Genomic DNA, 15,839 nt, shown 5'->3' with positions numbered 1-15,839 from the left:
TGCCTTTGAGGATTGTGAATGCTTGAATCTGGTTCCCTCATCATCTTCTCTGTTCAGTATTACAGGTATACAGGGATAATTTTAGCCAGTGTAAGATATTCCTTTAAACTGATGTATGTACAGTATCTAGTTGCTCTTATTTGGACTGATTCCAGAGCTGAAATATATTTTTTGTTGCATGGTGACCCCAATTGCAGAAAATCATATACAAGTAATACAACTTTTATGTAACAACCAGTGCAATCTTATTTACAGTGCGGGGAAAATAAAAATACACCACCGCAGACCAACACAAGATGGCTAAGCTCCTTTTTGAGCTCCTGACAGAACTTTTTTTCCCCCAAATTCCCTAACTATCATAGCAGCGCAGCTAAGTTGCTTACCAGCTTCAAAACAAACAACTCCAAACAGTGCCCCCCTTGAGACTTTTTGAAACTTACAAACCTTCAAAACTCACAGATTCCTTAGGTGCAACAGCAGCAGACATCACTCTAGCTGAACCTGTGGTGCTCTTGCACACCATAAAAAACAGATACTGTTTCATTGGTTGCTTCTTATTATTCTTTCCGTTATACTGTACACTACATTTGCAGTTTGTTTTTGCTAACTCTGTTATCTTGCTGACTGTTTTTGTGCAGTTGCCTACATTAAATTTCCTTAGAAATATTTAAATCCCTTTTAGATATACAGTATAAGCTTATTGTAAGAGCTTTAAGCACTTTGCAGTGCTTTTGTAGTGGTGTCACGTTGTTTTAAAACTCATCAAGGTGTTCTATTGTGCTTGCTATGGAAATTATAACTCTTGCTCTGTTCTTTAACTATGCCATCTTGCGATATGAGTATGTGTAAAGCACTATATGGTGACATTCAACATGAAATGGTACGTCATAAAAAGCTGATGAGATTGGTTTCTAGCAGGTGTAAGATTTAGACATGCATTTTACAGGAATGTGAATGTGATCACAACTCAGATTACACATCACTGCAAACAAAGAAATTGGTTCATGCTACAATCTGTGCTTAGGCAATAAAAGGCCCTTCACAGAAGAGGAGTTTTCTCGCTGTCAGTTGGTGAGGGAGCCTGCTGTGTTATTGTGCATTCTGTTCACAGAACATTTACCCTATATATAGCCAATCCACAGCTATATGTACAGTATCATATTGCAAAGTTTTTTTTTCATAAGGATATCAAATTGTGGCCAACGATATCTGCGAAATCACTTGACATTCAAGACTACCACGCATCTGAACAAATCTGTCAAAGAAAATGCCTAGAATTTTCTGAGGGAACAACTCAGCTAAAGCCTTTGATCAGGGCTCATCAAAGCCTCAAAATTCACATTCTTAGCCACAACCCCACTATCTTTTCAGCCGTGGGCAAACATTCACAGGATATTTTTAACCACTTATTTAGAATTTTAGGGCATGAGTAAACAGAGTTAAATTCATATCTATGTAATGCTGAATTTTCTTTAACCTCGACTCTGATCTTGCCATTTCTCCAGTTTCGAGGGCTTCACTGTGCAGCTGTTTTCAATGCATGGCATAGCAGATTAGATACATGTTTTTGTTGGTCCTATCTTTAAACTGATCTAGTAATTGAGAAGGGTTATCTTGTTTTTTGTTTGCCAAAGGAATGAATAAATAAGCATGCAATGTTTCAGATTGTGTTATAATGTAGCGGGTGGAGCTTTAACATGCAAAATGCAACCTCTTACAGTCTTTTCAGTACCACCTATTGAGATCAGATTTTTGCTGCTCTCCAGTCCCCTACAGACAATGCACTTCAAAGAGGAAGGGGATCATTAGCATAGTGGTTAAGATGTTGGTCCTGAGAAGAGGAGATTAGAGTTCAGACCACTCTGTTCATTAATGAAGGAAGGCTAATGCAGTTTTTCCCTCAGTGGGCTGTTTGTTACTATTACTAAAGAGAACATAGTCCTAAAACACTACATTGCTTTAAAAACTCTATTTTAGATATGTTTTTTTTTTGTTCAGGGTTTCACCCGCATTTATTCTTATCCATTCGACAAAAAGACTAATATTAGTCCTTATACTTATATACCTGTAGTGCTTTTCTGGACAATCCACTCAAAGAGCTTTATACAGGTAATGGGGATCCCCTCCACCACCACCAATGTGCAGCCCCACCTGGATGATTTGACGCCAGCCATAGCGCACCAGTACGCTCCCCACACCAGCTATCAGCGGGGAGGAGAGCAGAGTGATGAAGCCAGTTCATAGATGGGGATTATGAGGAGGCCATGATTATTAAAGGCCAGAGGAGAAACTTGCCCAGGACATCTGGGTAACACACCTACTCTTTTCAATAAAAGCCCTGGGATTTTTAATAACCACAGAGAATCAGGACCTTGGTTTTACATCTCATTTGAAGGATGGCACCTTTTTTTGCAGTATAGTGTCTCCATCACTATACTGGGGCATTGGGACTCACACAGACCGCAGGGTGAGTACGCCCTATTGGCCCCACTAACACTTCTTCCAGTGGACACTTTAGTTTTTCCCAGGAGGTGTCCCATCCAGGTACTGGCCAGACTCACACCTGCTGAACTTCAGTGGGTTGCCAGCTCTGAGTTGCAGGGTGATATACCTGCTGGCACAAGATTGAAAAGACGGAAAACCCTATCGACAAATCCACCAAGTTATTAATATATATTAATCAATACTGTATGTGCTTGATTAAAATTATTTGTTTATCATGAGATACACTACTTATAAGAAATGATCACAGCATTCATCTGTTGCACGTGTTGCAAGGCACCTGATTTGATGTGCTAGTGCAGGCATGTCCCTAAGTGCCCAATCCATCAGCCCAGGTGAGTGGCTGAGCTCGTGAGACTCCTGCCACCTTTCACAGAGCTTCCAACCATCAGGAACATATGCACAGTATGTGAGAAGACCCGTCCTGAGAAGACAAAAAAGTAAAAAACAAAGGTGCAGATGTAGTGAAGTACCTTATTTAATAAACCGTTATTTTAGAACAAATTTTAATTTGCCACAATAACTTTATCTTATTGAAAAATATGGCAATGCTACAATTAAAAAGAAGAAAAGCTGAGTGCAAAAATGACTTGAAGCATTGTCTATTGCTGTTTTACTGGGATGAAATTAAACTGATCTTTGCTGATCTTGTAACCAAAAGGAAATGCATTTCAGATTGATTTTGTTGCTTGAGCCAGCTGGAGGAGGGAAAATCACATCCTAAAGAAGTGTGAAAGAACAGAACAGACAGAAAACCGTGGACAGGGAATATGAGTCTGTCACTCAGCTGGATCGCTGAGATTGCTAATTCTGCCCTTCCTCCTGATTTGAGATCAATTCCTGGAACAAGCAAAAATACAAATGTGTCCCATGATATTTTTAACTGCACCACACCACGAAAAAACAGCCAGGGACCAATAATTAAAAGCCACAGCACAAAGAATCAATGAAGTGCTGGATGTTTATAGGAAAATTTAAAATATATGTTGTAATTTTACTTATTTTGTTATTTTCTTTTCTTAGGGGAATGTACAATGTCATTTATCTTCCTTTAGAATGAAAATGGAGGTATAATTCCACCAGGAAAACTCCTTTCTTTTCCGTTTTTGAAGGAAGTCGATACAAATAGATTAGCTACAGTACCACTGCCCTGTTTATGTAGTGTACTCGTTTCTTTTGAAAGACAAAACAGCTAGTTGTCTTTTGCAGGGCTGAAACTCAATGACTAGTGAACTAACCAAAAATACATAATGATAACATCATCATTATACTAATACTGATATAATAGCCTGCAGCTCAATAGCTCTATACTCCCTTCAAAACCTCTTTCCCAATTATAAATTAGTAAGTCTCCTAACCAATGTGTTAAACGTGACTTGGCAAGTGAAACTGACATATTAAATGAATATTTCACTCAGGAATTCACTGAGGGAGAAATCAACTGCAAACCTCAGGCTGAGGAAAGATCACATCATATAAGCTGTGGCACACCTATGATCGGGGTGCCTTAACAGGATTTTTGACACCCAAACACAGCCATAAGTTAAAATAATGCACCCTTCTTCACACATGGGGCACTGGAAAATGACTAATGTAGTCTGCAATCATTTAAAGAGCAACAAATCCAAACCACAAATTAATGACCAATATCTCTTCCATTACATGCAAGGTGAAGGAAATAATAATTTAAATAAAACTAGATTATCATATCTACAGAAATAGGATTCTAGTGGATTGCCAACATGAACTTAGAAAAGGTAATTCTTAGTCAGGTACTGACTGCTTGCTAATTAAAGATCGCATGGTCCTTTTAAAAAGAGTAGGGGTGTTAACCCTAGTGTCCTGGCAGAACTCTACTCTGGTTTGTACAATCTGGCCTTCTAAAGTTGCTTTAAATCTATTGCTATTTTGGGATCCTTTGACATGAAAAGTGCCATACTGGAAATGCAAGGTATGGTTCTTATCATCTAACATTTTGGTGTTTTTTTATACATACAACAGTAGTAATGTTTATATAGTAATACCATATACAGTACAGTATATACAGAGTGTGATATGGTAAGTTTACATTTTTGATGTTAAGATGTTTTGATGTGAAGAGTTTTGACAAAAGTCCTCAATTTCTAAGAGGAACGTTCTATATAACATTCATTGTCAAATTACAAGTGGTAGATATTTGTGGAAATGTGTTTGGATTAATCATGGTTTATGGTAGAAAACAGTATATACTGTACAGTACAGTAAATAAAGGATCAATGCTCCAACTTGAGCATTGTAATTAACTGAGTACCCAAGCATCTGTGTGGGTACCACTACTCTTCCTAATTTATATTAATGATCTAGATTCTGTAATAGCTAGTAAATTTGTCAAAGAAGGTTGATCCATAAATCTTTAAAGATTAAGATAGAATTCAAGACTGGGCAAACATCTGCCAGATGATAGTTTAATGTAATGAAGTGCCAAGTGTTACTAGAAGTATAAATATAAAATGGAAACACTGAGCTTGAAAAACATCCTAACCCTCATTTAAAAGGTTGAGTTAATTAGTGGTAATTTTGATCTTCATGTCACAGAAATACATACTGTATGTATTTGCCGGTACTGTATGTTGTGGAATCAATTCAGGGAAGAGTGACCATGTGCATTCCTGAGCTCAAAGGAATGTCCTTCAATGACACACTAAAGAACAGAGACAACTATAATGGCACCTGATTTAAGTGCTCAAAATCAAAAGTTAACAAATGGAATTGTTCAGAGTAAACAGTGAAAAGCGAACTAGAGGACACCGATGAAATCTCAGGGGAAGTGCATTTTTTAACTAAATACAGAAAGCAAATTTGCACATAAAGGCTTGTGGGGATATGGAATAATCTATCCTGCCGCCTTGATGGAAGTAACGACCTAGCCAAATGGGCCAAATGGCCTCCTCTCATTGGAAGTTTTATTTCTAATGTATATTCTTGTGTTTTTGGTGTAACAAAAAGTATACAAGTAACAGTTTGCTTTAGTTTTACTCGTCTGCCTTCTGCTCTGTACTCGTGAGGAGCCTGGACACTTTGACATTGAAGGCAGCCAGTGCTAGAGCATGGCCTACCTGCGCGCCTTGCCAGTTTCATTAGCAGATTTACATGTTGCTTGTGAAGAAATGGGAAGCAGCAGGCAGTCTTGTTAAGAAGGCGTTTCTGCCGCAGTTTCACAGGTACAGGTCGGCCTCGCTTCTCACCTCCTCTAGAGCCCAGCAGCCACACCCTGGGTGAGAGATTAGACCAAATGAGACCCTGTCTGGTTTAATAATGAAAGACTGTTTCTACCTCAAAAACCTAAATCATCTAATCTGTTTTATCTCAACTGTATTGTAAGGCAGCATTCATATTTTTTATACAGTTTCACATCATCATACATTAAAAATGAAGAATGAATTTCAAAGTCTGTTGCACACTGGAGGAAATTTAATGTACCAGAATACCACAAGTTGTTTTTTTTAATTGTAGGCTCATTTTATGAGATTTACTTTGACTTCATCTTTGATCATGCATTTGATATCACATCTTTTATAACTATTTTAAGGTGGCAAGTTTTTGAAGAGTCTCATATTTATAGAGTCCTATGGTTGTCATTTTAGGTGTTGCCTTTCTTCGTTTTCCTCTTATTTTTCCCTATACGAACGATTGCAGTTTTAAAACTGAAAAATGTGTTTCAGAGAATAAAAGATATTCCCAAATTTGGAATCTACTGTACAAATGCTGGGTCAACTGAGCTCACCACTACGACCCTGTTAGAAGCTTGCTGATGTGATAGCAGAGCGATAGGAACTCCCCCCACACACTGTCATCACAGGATGTTCGTGCTGATCTCTGGGGCAGCTGTCCTGTGGGACAGTAGATCTCACAGCCCAGCCGGTAGACCAGTGGTGGTATAATCCTGGCCAGTCTCCCAGTCAAGACTGGAGTCACCAGCTGCTGGGCTGTGTTGTCTAGCCTGTTGCCTGAGGAAAGCTCCTTAATTGTGAGCTACTAAACTACCCTGATTCAGTATTTTTAGTTTGTTGAGGAGACGTTAGCAGGTCACACCTAAGATCTTGGACTGTCCTTGGATGCTTCCTTTTGTTTTGTTCTTAAGACATCTGAGAGTTCACAAGAGCAGAAACATTATGGTATCAGTATTTAACCTCCAATTTGATTTTATTTTATTTTGTGATACACAGGATGGTTTTCTATTCTGTAAATAAGAGTTTTTTGACTCACTGTACTGTACTTACTGTACTGTACTAAAAATCTCCAACATCCGCGAACAGCTGAGCCTCAGCAGTCAGGGTTCTGGGGTGTTGGTAGACAGCGTACTGTAGGTCCAGTTCTGCTCTTGGCGGTGCTCAGAGCTGCAGTGTCAGGAGATGGAGGAGTTCCAGTCTTTTTCCAGGCAGGACGTGATGGATGTTTCTTGACAGACTTGGATGACAACATTGTCCTTCACCTACAGTTCATCTGCCCTGCCGGTTCCTGAATGAAGGTTGTGCTGTTTTTCAGGAGACTGGATGAAGTCACATTCAACTGTAGCTGTGACATCCGCTGGATCCAGCTGTGGCAACAAAGAGGGGAGGCGGGACTCCACACACAGCAGCTGTACTGCTTTGACAGGGATTCTCGGAAGATCCCCCTGCTTGGCATGAATATCTCACACTGTGGTAGGGAGGCTCAGTATTCCTGATTATTTGCTGTAATCCTGCAAAAGTGAGACTTCACTAGGAATAGCTCAGTGCTCTGACTAAACTCACATTTCTTTAATTTGATTACCTGACCAGATATGCCCTCTGATGAGAGAAAGGATAACTTGTTTAAGCTCTAAGGTGAAGATTGGATACATTTTTTTTTTAAATCCAAGTTGTCTTTAAGAGATTCATGTTAAACTGTGGAAAGTGCTCTTTTTCTCACAGTATTACAATTGTAGAGAGAAAACTAATATTTTTTCCTCCAACCATTATTAGCAAGAGCAATCGTGAATGTATTGAGTCACTAGATGTACTCTAGTGCCATTTGTTACAACCAAAATATCTATGACAAACTACAGTATTCTTACTTTTAATCCTGGCCTAAGATGATCTAAAAGCTGTTTCTGATATCAGTTCATTTTTGTTGAAACAGGAAAGAACATTTTAGCATTCAGATTCTGGTATCAAAACAAGAACTGCTGGCCTCAGAACCTGGAGTGAGAAACTGCTTTACCAATTAAAATCAAGGGGGGATTTAAATTTACTCAAGCTTGGAGTATAATTGTGGTAGGACACAAGGGCTAAAATCCCTTCTCTCAACAGTTCCATGGGATCTGTAATGAAGTAGTCAGGACCTTGAATGGTCAGCCGCTACTACCATGTCTCTGGTCACCATACTGGGGCACTGGTTACTGGTTATTGGTTACTGGTCAGCCACAACCTGGTGTAATGAAGATGCTAGAGCATAATGGCTGCCTTGTGTCACCAAAGTCTGTGCTATACTTCAGTATACTTTGTATACTTCATATACAGTACATAAAGTTTTTGGGATCCAGTGGGTTGAAAAGTTGATATCAATGATTAAAAAAAATATATAAAAATAATTAACAGATTAGGAAAACACAAGTTTTCTACTTTCATACAGTATATAGTCTTACTTGTCTGAACCTCTAAAATACAGTATTAGGTAGCACATTATTGTAGGTGCTTGGATGGCATATATTAATATTTTGCTAATTATAAACTCTGTTTTAATTGATGATATGGTATGTAGAAATTAATCCAATCTTTATGACAAATTTTGAATTGTGTTAGGAGACAAAAACAGTCAATTCCAGAAAGGCCATGCAAGTGTATGAAAGTGTTTTAAAGAATATGAAATTAAGACAGATTTCATGCTAAATGTCAATTTTGCAAAGTTAAGAAGATTACCGCAGTGATGAAATGGATTAAAGACAGAAGAGTAAAACTGTGGCAAAACATCCTGCCACAAATATTAACAAAACAAGAGGAGAGAGGCGGCACTGTGACATGGCTGCTAGTGTAGCCGTCTCACAGTTCCCTGGTCCTGGGTTTGAATCTAGTCTGGGGCAAAGTTTCTGTGTTCTGCCTGTATCTGAATGGGTTTTCCCCAGGCACTCTGACTACCTCCAATCTTCCCAAAGACATGTCAATTAGTTTAATTAGTATCGTCCACCCGTCCCCGTGTGTGTCCTCCAGTGGACTGGCTTCTCATTCTGTGTGCAGCTCTGCTCCCAGGATGTGCTTTGAGTGCTGCAGTCCTTGCCTGGGTAATCAACATTCTGATAACGGATAGAAGGAAGAGAACATGTGTGACATTTCAGCAGAGCTTTTAAAAAATGTCCATTTTGTTTTGTGAGATAAACAAAGAGAAATTATTTAAATGGCCATTCTTTTCTTTTCATTCTTTTCTTATCCCACACTTTCATTATGCCATTTATAGACTAATTGTGTATCATATTATGGTATGATACACAATGGTTGTAAATTTCCATTTTGCAGAAAAATGCAATTTTGTGTTACAAGTTAATTAGTAAATGTTTTTTTTTTCTTCACAATCAGAAAAGAACTTTGCCTGTTGGATGTCTGAAAAATCCTGCTTTTTTTTCTGAAAATGAGTATTTGGTGAAACAAAACTGCTGGATTTCTGTTTATTGTTTTTTAACCTGGCTCACGCTTGGAGCAGAAGTAATGTTTAAATTATGACTAAGCATACTACGTATTACTAAGTGGATAGAAAAACATTCAGTCCTTAACTGCCATAGTTTATAACTACACAAAAATAAAATAAAACGTTTGATTAAAAAAAACATGCACTTTCATTGCTCATGCAAGCGATACACAGTACACTCTTTACTTGTTTGTATTAAACTGTTTGTATTGTTTAATGATAGGGCACAATAAAAATGAGCATGTTAGGAAAATGAATTAGTCACAGGTGTCCGGTAACTGGAAACACACAAACTAAGACATTTTGGAACAGCAGGGCATGCTCTCTGATCTGTGGTAACTAAAGAAAGTTATTGGTCTCTGTCACTTATTATTGGTGCTCTTTTCTTACTGATTCACCAGTAACATCAGAACACCACATCTGTGTCTGGCTGGAGCTGAGAAAAGCATGCAGATGTCCAAACGGAGAAAAATAATCAAAGGATGACATTACAGATATGCTTTAACTGACAGTAAAATTTAGTGAAGTGAAGAATCAATCAGCATTGAGACTAATGCGCTGTCTTTATCTCCGCAGATTTACCAGAGATCAGTGTGAGCCACAGCAACCTGACAGTGATGGAGGGAGACAACACCACTGTCATCTGTAATGGGTCAGGGTCGCCTCTGCCTGATGTGGACTGGACTGTCACAGGGCTCCACTCCATTAACACGCATCAGGTAAATGTAGTGTGTAGCCATCTTGCCTTAACAGGACTTGTGTCCACATACCTGAAGCGTTTCTTGAAAAGAAGGGGTGACGGCACAGAATTTGTGGGACTGTGGAACAAGTGATTGGTGGTGGTGGAGCAGCCCACCCATTTGGTTGAAGCCAGTACTGTGGCTTCCTTCATAAAATAGCTGGATGAGACCCTAAGATCAATAAGCTACTAGCTATCAAATGGACCAAATGGCCTCCTCTTGTTTGTAAACTTTGTTGTGTGATAATTTAACATTATTGCCTTGTAGTTTCAGGTTCCTGATATCAATTCTGCTATCTGATGTCCATCTCTCTGTAGGTTGTGTACATTTTCCTCATGTGTCTTGCAGGTTTTATCTGGGTGCTTCAGTTTCCTCCTGCATCCCAAAGACATGCTGGTTAGATTTGGTTGGCTGTTCTAAATGATCCCTTTCTTTGTGTCCCTGTGATGGCCAGTCATCCCTTCATGGAGGGGAGGTGTCATGTGATTTCACTCCTGCCTTGTGCCCTGTGCTTGCCTTGACCTTCACCAAGATAAGCTACTTTCTGATAAGGGATGGATTAGATTAAAGGGTGTTTCACAAAGCCACTGAATTTACAGAACCCAGTTAAAAATAATCCAAATGCTAAGCAATTCACTACTTTAGTTTTTTTTTTAGACAACCGGTCCCTAATCTTTGAAATTCCACCTGTTTGCTTTACTGATGTTAGAGCTGAACTGAATGGGTCTTTTTTGTTGTAATCAGTAGTGTGCCACAGCACAAGAAAACCATTTTTAAGGTCATCTACTTTGTACAAAATGTCAACATACAGCTACTCAGGTAGGAATTCAGTCAACCAAATAAGCAAGTCCAGTAAGGTTTTAATCTTATTTTATAAATATTCCTTCCTCCTTTCTTAAAATCTGATAATCTGATTAACTGAAAATGGCCAATGTATGTAACTGATTTAGAGAAATATAATTTAAACAGGATTTTGGTGTTGGATATTTTAATATGCATGGTATTGTAGGTGTTCTTTGTATCATTAGTATTCCTTTCTGATGTGCTTTGTTTGTTTGTGTGTGTCTGTATGAAACACCTTAGCTCATTTCAGCATTTATTCTGAGGATTTAGGTTTGTGTTCCATTGTAATCCAACTCCCGTGCACTGAAAAGGTTCCCTAAAGCTGATCCATATACTGTTGAAGAAATGTCTCTTTTTCTGCTTATCCAGATTAATTTTATCACCAAAATCTGACAAGCAAAGATTTGTAGCTGAAAAGAGCCTTAACAGCTCTATTTACATGAAAAAGCTACATATTAACACTTTTGTGGTCTCACACTTCCCACAGTATAAATGAAGAAACTGGAAAAACAAATATATTTGTTATAACCAAGGTATTTCCTGGTTATTCAAGTTGCATGGATAGACGGCTCAGTGAGCAATAACACTGAACTGTCATGTCACTTTCTCTTCCTGTAGACCAACGTGAACTGGCCAAATGTCCACTCTATCAATTTGACTCTGGTCAATGTGAGCAGGGATGACAACAGCTTCCTGTTGACCTGTATTGCAGAGAATGTGGTGGGGATGACCAATGCTTCCATCCAGCTTTCAGTCCTCTGTGAGTTTTTATTCTTCCTACTCTCCTCTAACATGATGGTTCTTTCAGGTATTCCTACTGCTTCATGGTTCAATTACATTAAAGCTCAAGATACCACTACAATCTGATTTTGTAGGAGTCCTGAATCTAGGTCGGTGGTCCTGTGGTGAGCTTGTGGTAGTCTGAAGGGATGCTGGGTTTTACAGATACAGTACCTTCAGTCAGTAGCTAAAGAGCATGAATGTCTTGGCTAATTGGATCCTATAATTAATTCAATTAAATAACTGAAAGATTTGGTGCCACAGTTATGGCCAAGGTCTAGACTAGGTGATCCATTGTTGCTTAGGTGGGCTTATAACCTACTGTAGTTCAAATCCTGGCTTAGACATAGACTAAATGTGTGTTATCCTGAGCAATTAATTGAATGTCTTTATTCTACATCCTTCTGATGAAGAATCAATATTAAGTCTGTAGTTGTCAAAGTATTTTTCACCTCATTTCTAATTTATTATCTTTAAAAAAAAATCTTATCTTAAAAAAATATAAAATTATCTTATTTTATATTTTTTTAAAAAGGGGCGGAGCAGTGGCTCTGTGGTTAAGGATCTGCGCCAGTGGCTAGAAGGTTGCTGGTTCAAATCCTGCAGCTGGCAGAGGAATCCTACTCCGTTGGGCTCCTGAGCAAGGCCCTTAACCCCAACTGCTCCAGGGGTGCCGTATAATGGCAGACCCTGCGCTCTGACCTCAGGCTCCCTCCTTATCTGTGTGTCTCATGGAGAGCAAGCTGGGGTATGTGAAAAGATAATTCCAAATGCAAGAAATTGCAAAGGGTTAATAAAGTGATGTTATTATTATTAAATCTACTTCAAGAGACAGCAATAGGAAAGTTTATTATTACAAATAGGTTTCTGCAGGTGGTCAGGTTCTGTTATTATTGCTGTGGCCAGAACTATTTTAAGCTGTTACAGGTTTCAAAACTGTATCAAAGTTGCTGACAGCAGAAATAGCAATATTTTCATATAAGAAAAGGATAAAACAAATTCTGATTTGCCTTTTGACACTTCAAAATCTAGGCCAGGATTTTTAGAAAGCACAATCTACTTTAATCGCAAGGAGATAAGAACTGAAACTGAATCCTCCAATTAGCAAGGGTACACCTTTGAACGGGTGTAAAACCATACACCTCTATAAATAAACTGAATAAAAAAAGAAAGGTAGTTGGGATTGCACTGTTGGCAAAAACACATTTAAAATAGAACATGTACTGGCTGTACTGGGGGAGGGTACAGTTTGGTTTGCTAAAGGAATGTGAAATATGAATTTAACAGCCTCAGTTCTGTGTAAATTCCAGGAGTACAATGTGTACTTATATTGAAAAACACTCCTTCAAATGCTAAATGACAGTAAGCCAGCTAATCCTGTCGATTATTGATTCCATGTGAAGAGGCGCTGAATTACTGAGATGCCAATATTTCATCCTCAAAAACAAAAGCCTGGGAAAGATGGCTCAAACTTGTCTTATTCCCTTATTTATATAATACACATGATTGCATTTCATTATAGCAAGGGAGAGCGGGTCAGGCTGAGAGATCATGAGAATAATTGTGTAAGGTCCTCCCGTTTATTGAGCCCAGTGAAGCAGTGCAGACATTTGTTTAGATCTCTCCAGGTCACCTAACCCTCCCAGTAATTAGAACTTGTCCCAGCAGCAGCCCTGGTTTCTGTGGAAATGCCATAAAATGGTGTTAACAGCTGCAGTATTTAGTTAGACTAACCGACAGTAAAATGAGGCAGTGATTACATGCTGTTAGAAAGTTACTTCCAGTGTTGTTAATAGGGTGCTTTATTCTACTTCAGTGTTTGGAGAACACTTTCATGTTAACTGCTTATTATCCTGATATTCTCTGTCCCTATCCTCCATCACTAATGTCTTCTTTATCCTTCTTGACCTCAGTAGTGTTGAATGACTAAAAGCATGTAGAGAGACAATTGCCATTATTTGTAGGCTGTTCTGAATGATGGATCAGAAAAGTGTTTATTTTCTCTATTAGCACTGCATCTAAGGATAGACAATTCCTATCCAAAAGTTTGGGTTCCTGCAATTCTTAGATGTAGTGTAATTTTCATCCAGCAGTGATTAGGATTTTGAAAGAATAAACCATTTGACCTCCCACCCAAATAATTAGTTTAATTAAATAATTGAGATATACATTTAGCTAAACATAAATCTTCCCTTGAAGACTATAGTGGCCCATTCCTAGTCTAAGACATAATGTGCACAGACTATGACAACTAGGCTTGTTCTTAGTACACTTGAAGTTTGATTTCTTAATTAAGAATTAGATCAGAATGTTTTACATACAGTAGTTTTATTAGTACATTGCCCACATTGCTGATCCAGTAGTTGCAAGTTCATTGCAAAGTTTAAAAGGAATGCCTTATATAACCAAGCTAAATAATCCAAATCTCTTAGTCTTGAAGAGAGAGGAGGATACGAGAGGACCCAATAAGAGTGCTCAAATCCTGAACTATACTGACAAAGTTAGTTTGAAAAATGTTCTCCAGATTAACAGTAAAACATGGAACAAAGGACAGAAGAAGAAATTAAGATAAAACAATTGTCCTTTTTTAAATTTAAGTCATTTAAAACTGAGTACAGTAGTCACATATTTATTCTTTATTCAAAAAGATGAAGTCTGAAACAGAACAGGCCCAATAGCTTCCTCCTGTTCCTATCTTTTCTATGGATCTAAAAGACCTTAGTTATCTGTAAAGAAATGGGAGCCTATGGGTTCTATTTTCATCAAATGTGTTACACAAAAGCAATCTTTGAGAAATTTACTGCAGTGGTCTTGAGGCAATGTGAAGTTTATGTCAACGCATAGCAAGGTTTTCACCAGGATGCAGTGACACTATTTTTCTAGACAAAGGGTATCATAGCCTGAAAACAACCCCAGGCTTTGATCTCAACCTCAGCACTCAAAAACATTGGTTATAAAGGTGACCATGAGGGGCAGTGCACCTTCTGTTGTACTGTAGTAACAAAAAATATCTTTACAAGGCATTACACGCACAGAAAACTGAACTGTAAAAGCCACTGGTGGTAGTTTTGATCTTATCTATATTACAAACTCACAAATCACATCTGATTTAATCATCAGATTTTGTAATAATCAGTTTTTGCCTGTTTTGTTTTAGCAAGTTTAAGAATGCTCTAAAAATACAAAGTTGCTGTATCTAAGAATATTAGCAAGTGTTTTTTGTCGTTTTAAGTCGCCCTTCTCTGGGAAAATTGGTGACATCTGCAATACAGAGCAAATTTTAAGATTTTTAACAAACTTCACACAACCTTGTTTTATTGTATTTAAAGGATCCTTCACAAGTTTAAGCTTAGGAGATGCTGATCTGCTGTATGTTCCTGAACCCAGCTTTGAGCTGGGGGAGATCAAGTATTTCCTGTGTGTGCATCTAAGCTGTAGCAGCCCCTGCATTATATGAAATAGAACTCTTTAGGTAGTTTTATGTTTATCTTATATCGATACACTTTGTGCAAATATTTTCTAAATCAGTCTAAATAAGTGTTTTATATTGCACGTGCAATTAATAATCTAACATTAAAAAGTCTTTGTATATACAGTATCAAACTGTGTGCAATGGCATCTCAATTCAAAGGCATGTACTGGAGCCAAAGAACATTCTACTAAAAACCGCCCCCATATAAAAAGTACTTAGAAAATAGCGGTAACAGGAAGGGGGTGTAAAAAAACTACAGGCTACAACGGTGTACTTGTAGGTTTTAAAGCTCCCTCAAGTTTGTCATTTGTGGCTATTTTTAATGTACAAATATTGTCTTCTCAGACCTTCAGTACACCCTGTTAGTACAGGGAACTGCCTATACGGTGGAACTCTGTTGTTGTCACAGGTAAACAACATTTGATTCCACCAGTTGCAAGTTATACAATTGAATAGGCATAAAAATCCATTTGCAGTGAAGCTGCTAAAGTGTAGGCAGGTCCCTCTCAGGCAAAATCCGGTTTTACCTGTGCCAACAAGGAGAAATGTAAATGCCACAGTCAGACTTGCAAAGTAAAGGAGGACTGCCGAAATGAATCAATTGATTTTTTTCTGAAGGACCAGTGAGGATGCACTGTGTTGAGTGACTGCTTCGGGCGGCAAGGAGAATTCTGTAAATGACAAGCCTTTTTTTCTGAAGAAATAGGAGTTGGCAGCACTCAGGGAAGGATCCTGCAGCATGTTGAATTCCAAATAGGCGTCATCTGTGTTGTCTTGTGTGCATGCTCACACTTGTCTCCGGGGAAGAACGGATTTACGGCTCT

General features: G+C 38.3%; 1 protein-coding gene across 1 annotated transcript in view; it reads left to right on the top strand.

Moving 5' to 3' along the window:
• Positions 1 to 5,631: 5,631 nt before the first annotated feature.
• The window catches only part of LOC148831493 (NT-3 growth factor receptor-like), a 138,412-nt gene continuing 128,204 nt past the window's right edge, over positions 5,632 to 15,839 (top strand). Inside the window, exons 1-4 of the mRNA XM_088920031.1 lie at positions 5,632 to 5,756; positions 7,027 to 7,184; positions 9,757 to 9,899; positions 11,382 to 11,523. Of these exons, the coding sequence (XP_088776157.1) occupies positions 5,632 to 5,756; positions 7,027 to 7,184; positions 9,757 to 9,899; positions 11,382 to 11,523 (568 nt within the window). The remainder of the gene's footprint in view (positions 5,757 to 7,026; positions 7,185 to 9,756; positions 9,900 to 11,381; positions 11,524 to 15,839) is intronic.

Source organism: Atractosteus spatula, chromosome 7 (genome assembly GCF_055471065.1).
Source record: "Atractosteus spatula isolate fAtrSpa1 chromosome 7, fAtrSpa1.hap1, whole genome shotgun sequence".
Classification (NCBI taxonomy): Eukaryota; Metazoa; Chordata; class Actinopteri; order Semionotiformes; family Lepisosteidae; genus Atractosteus; species Atractosteus spatula.
This window is presented reverse-complemented; position numbering and strand designations above follow the sequence as displayed.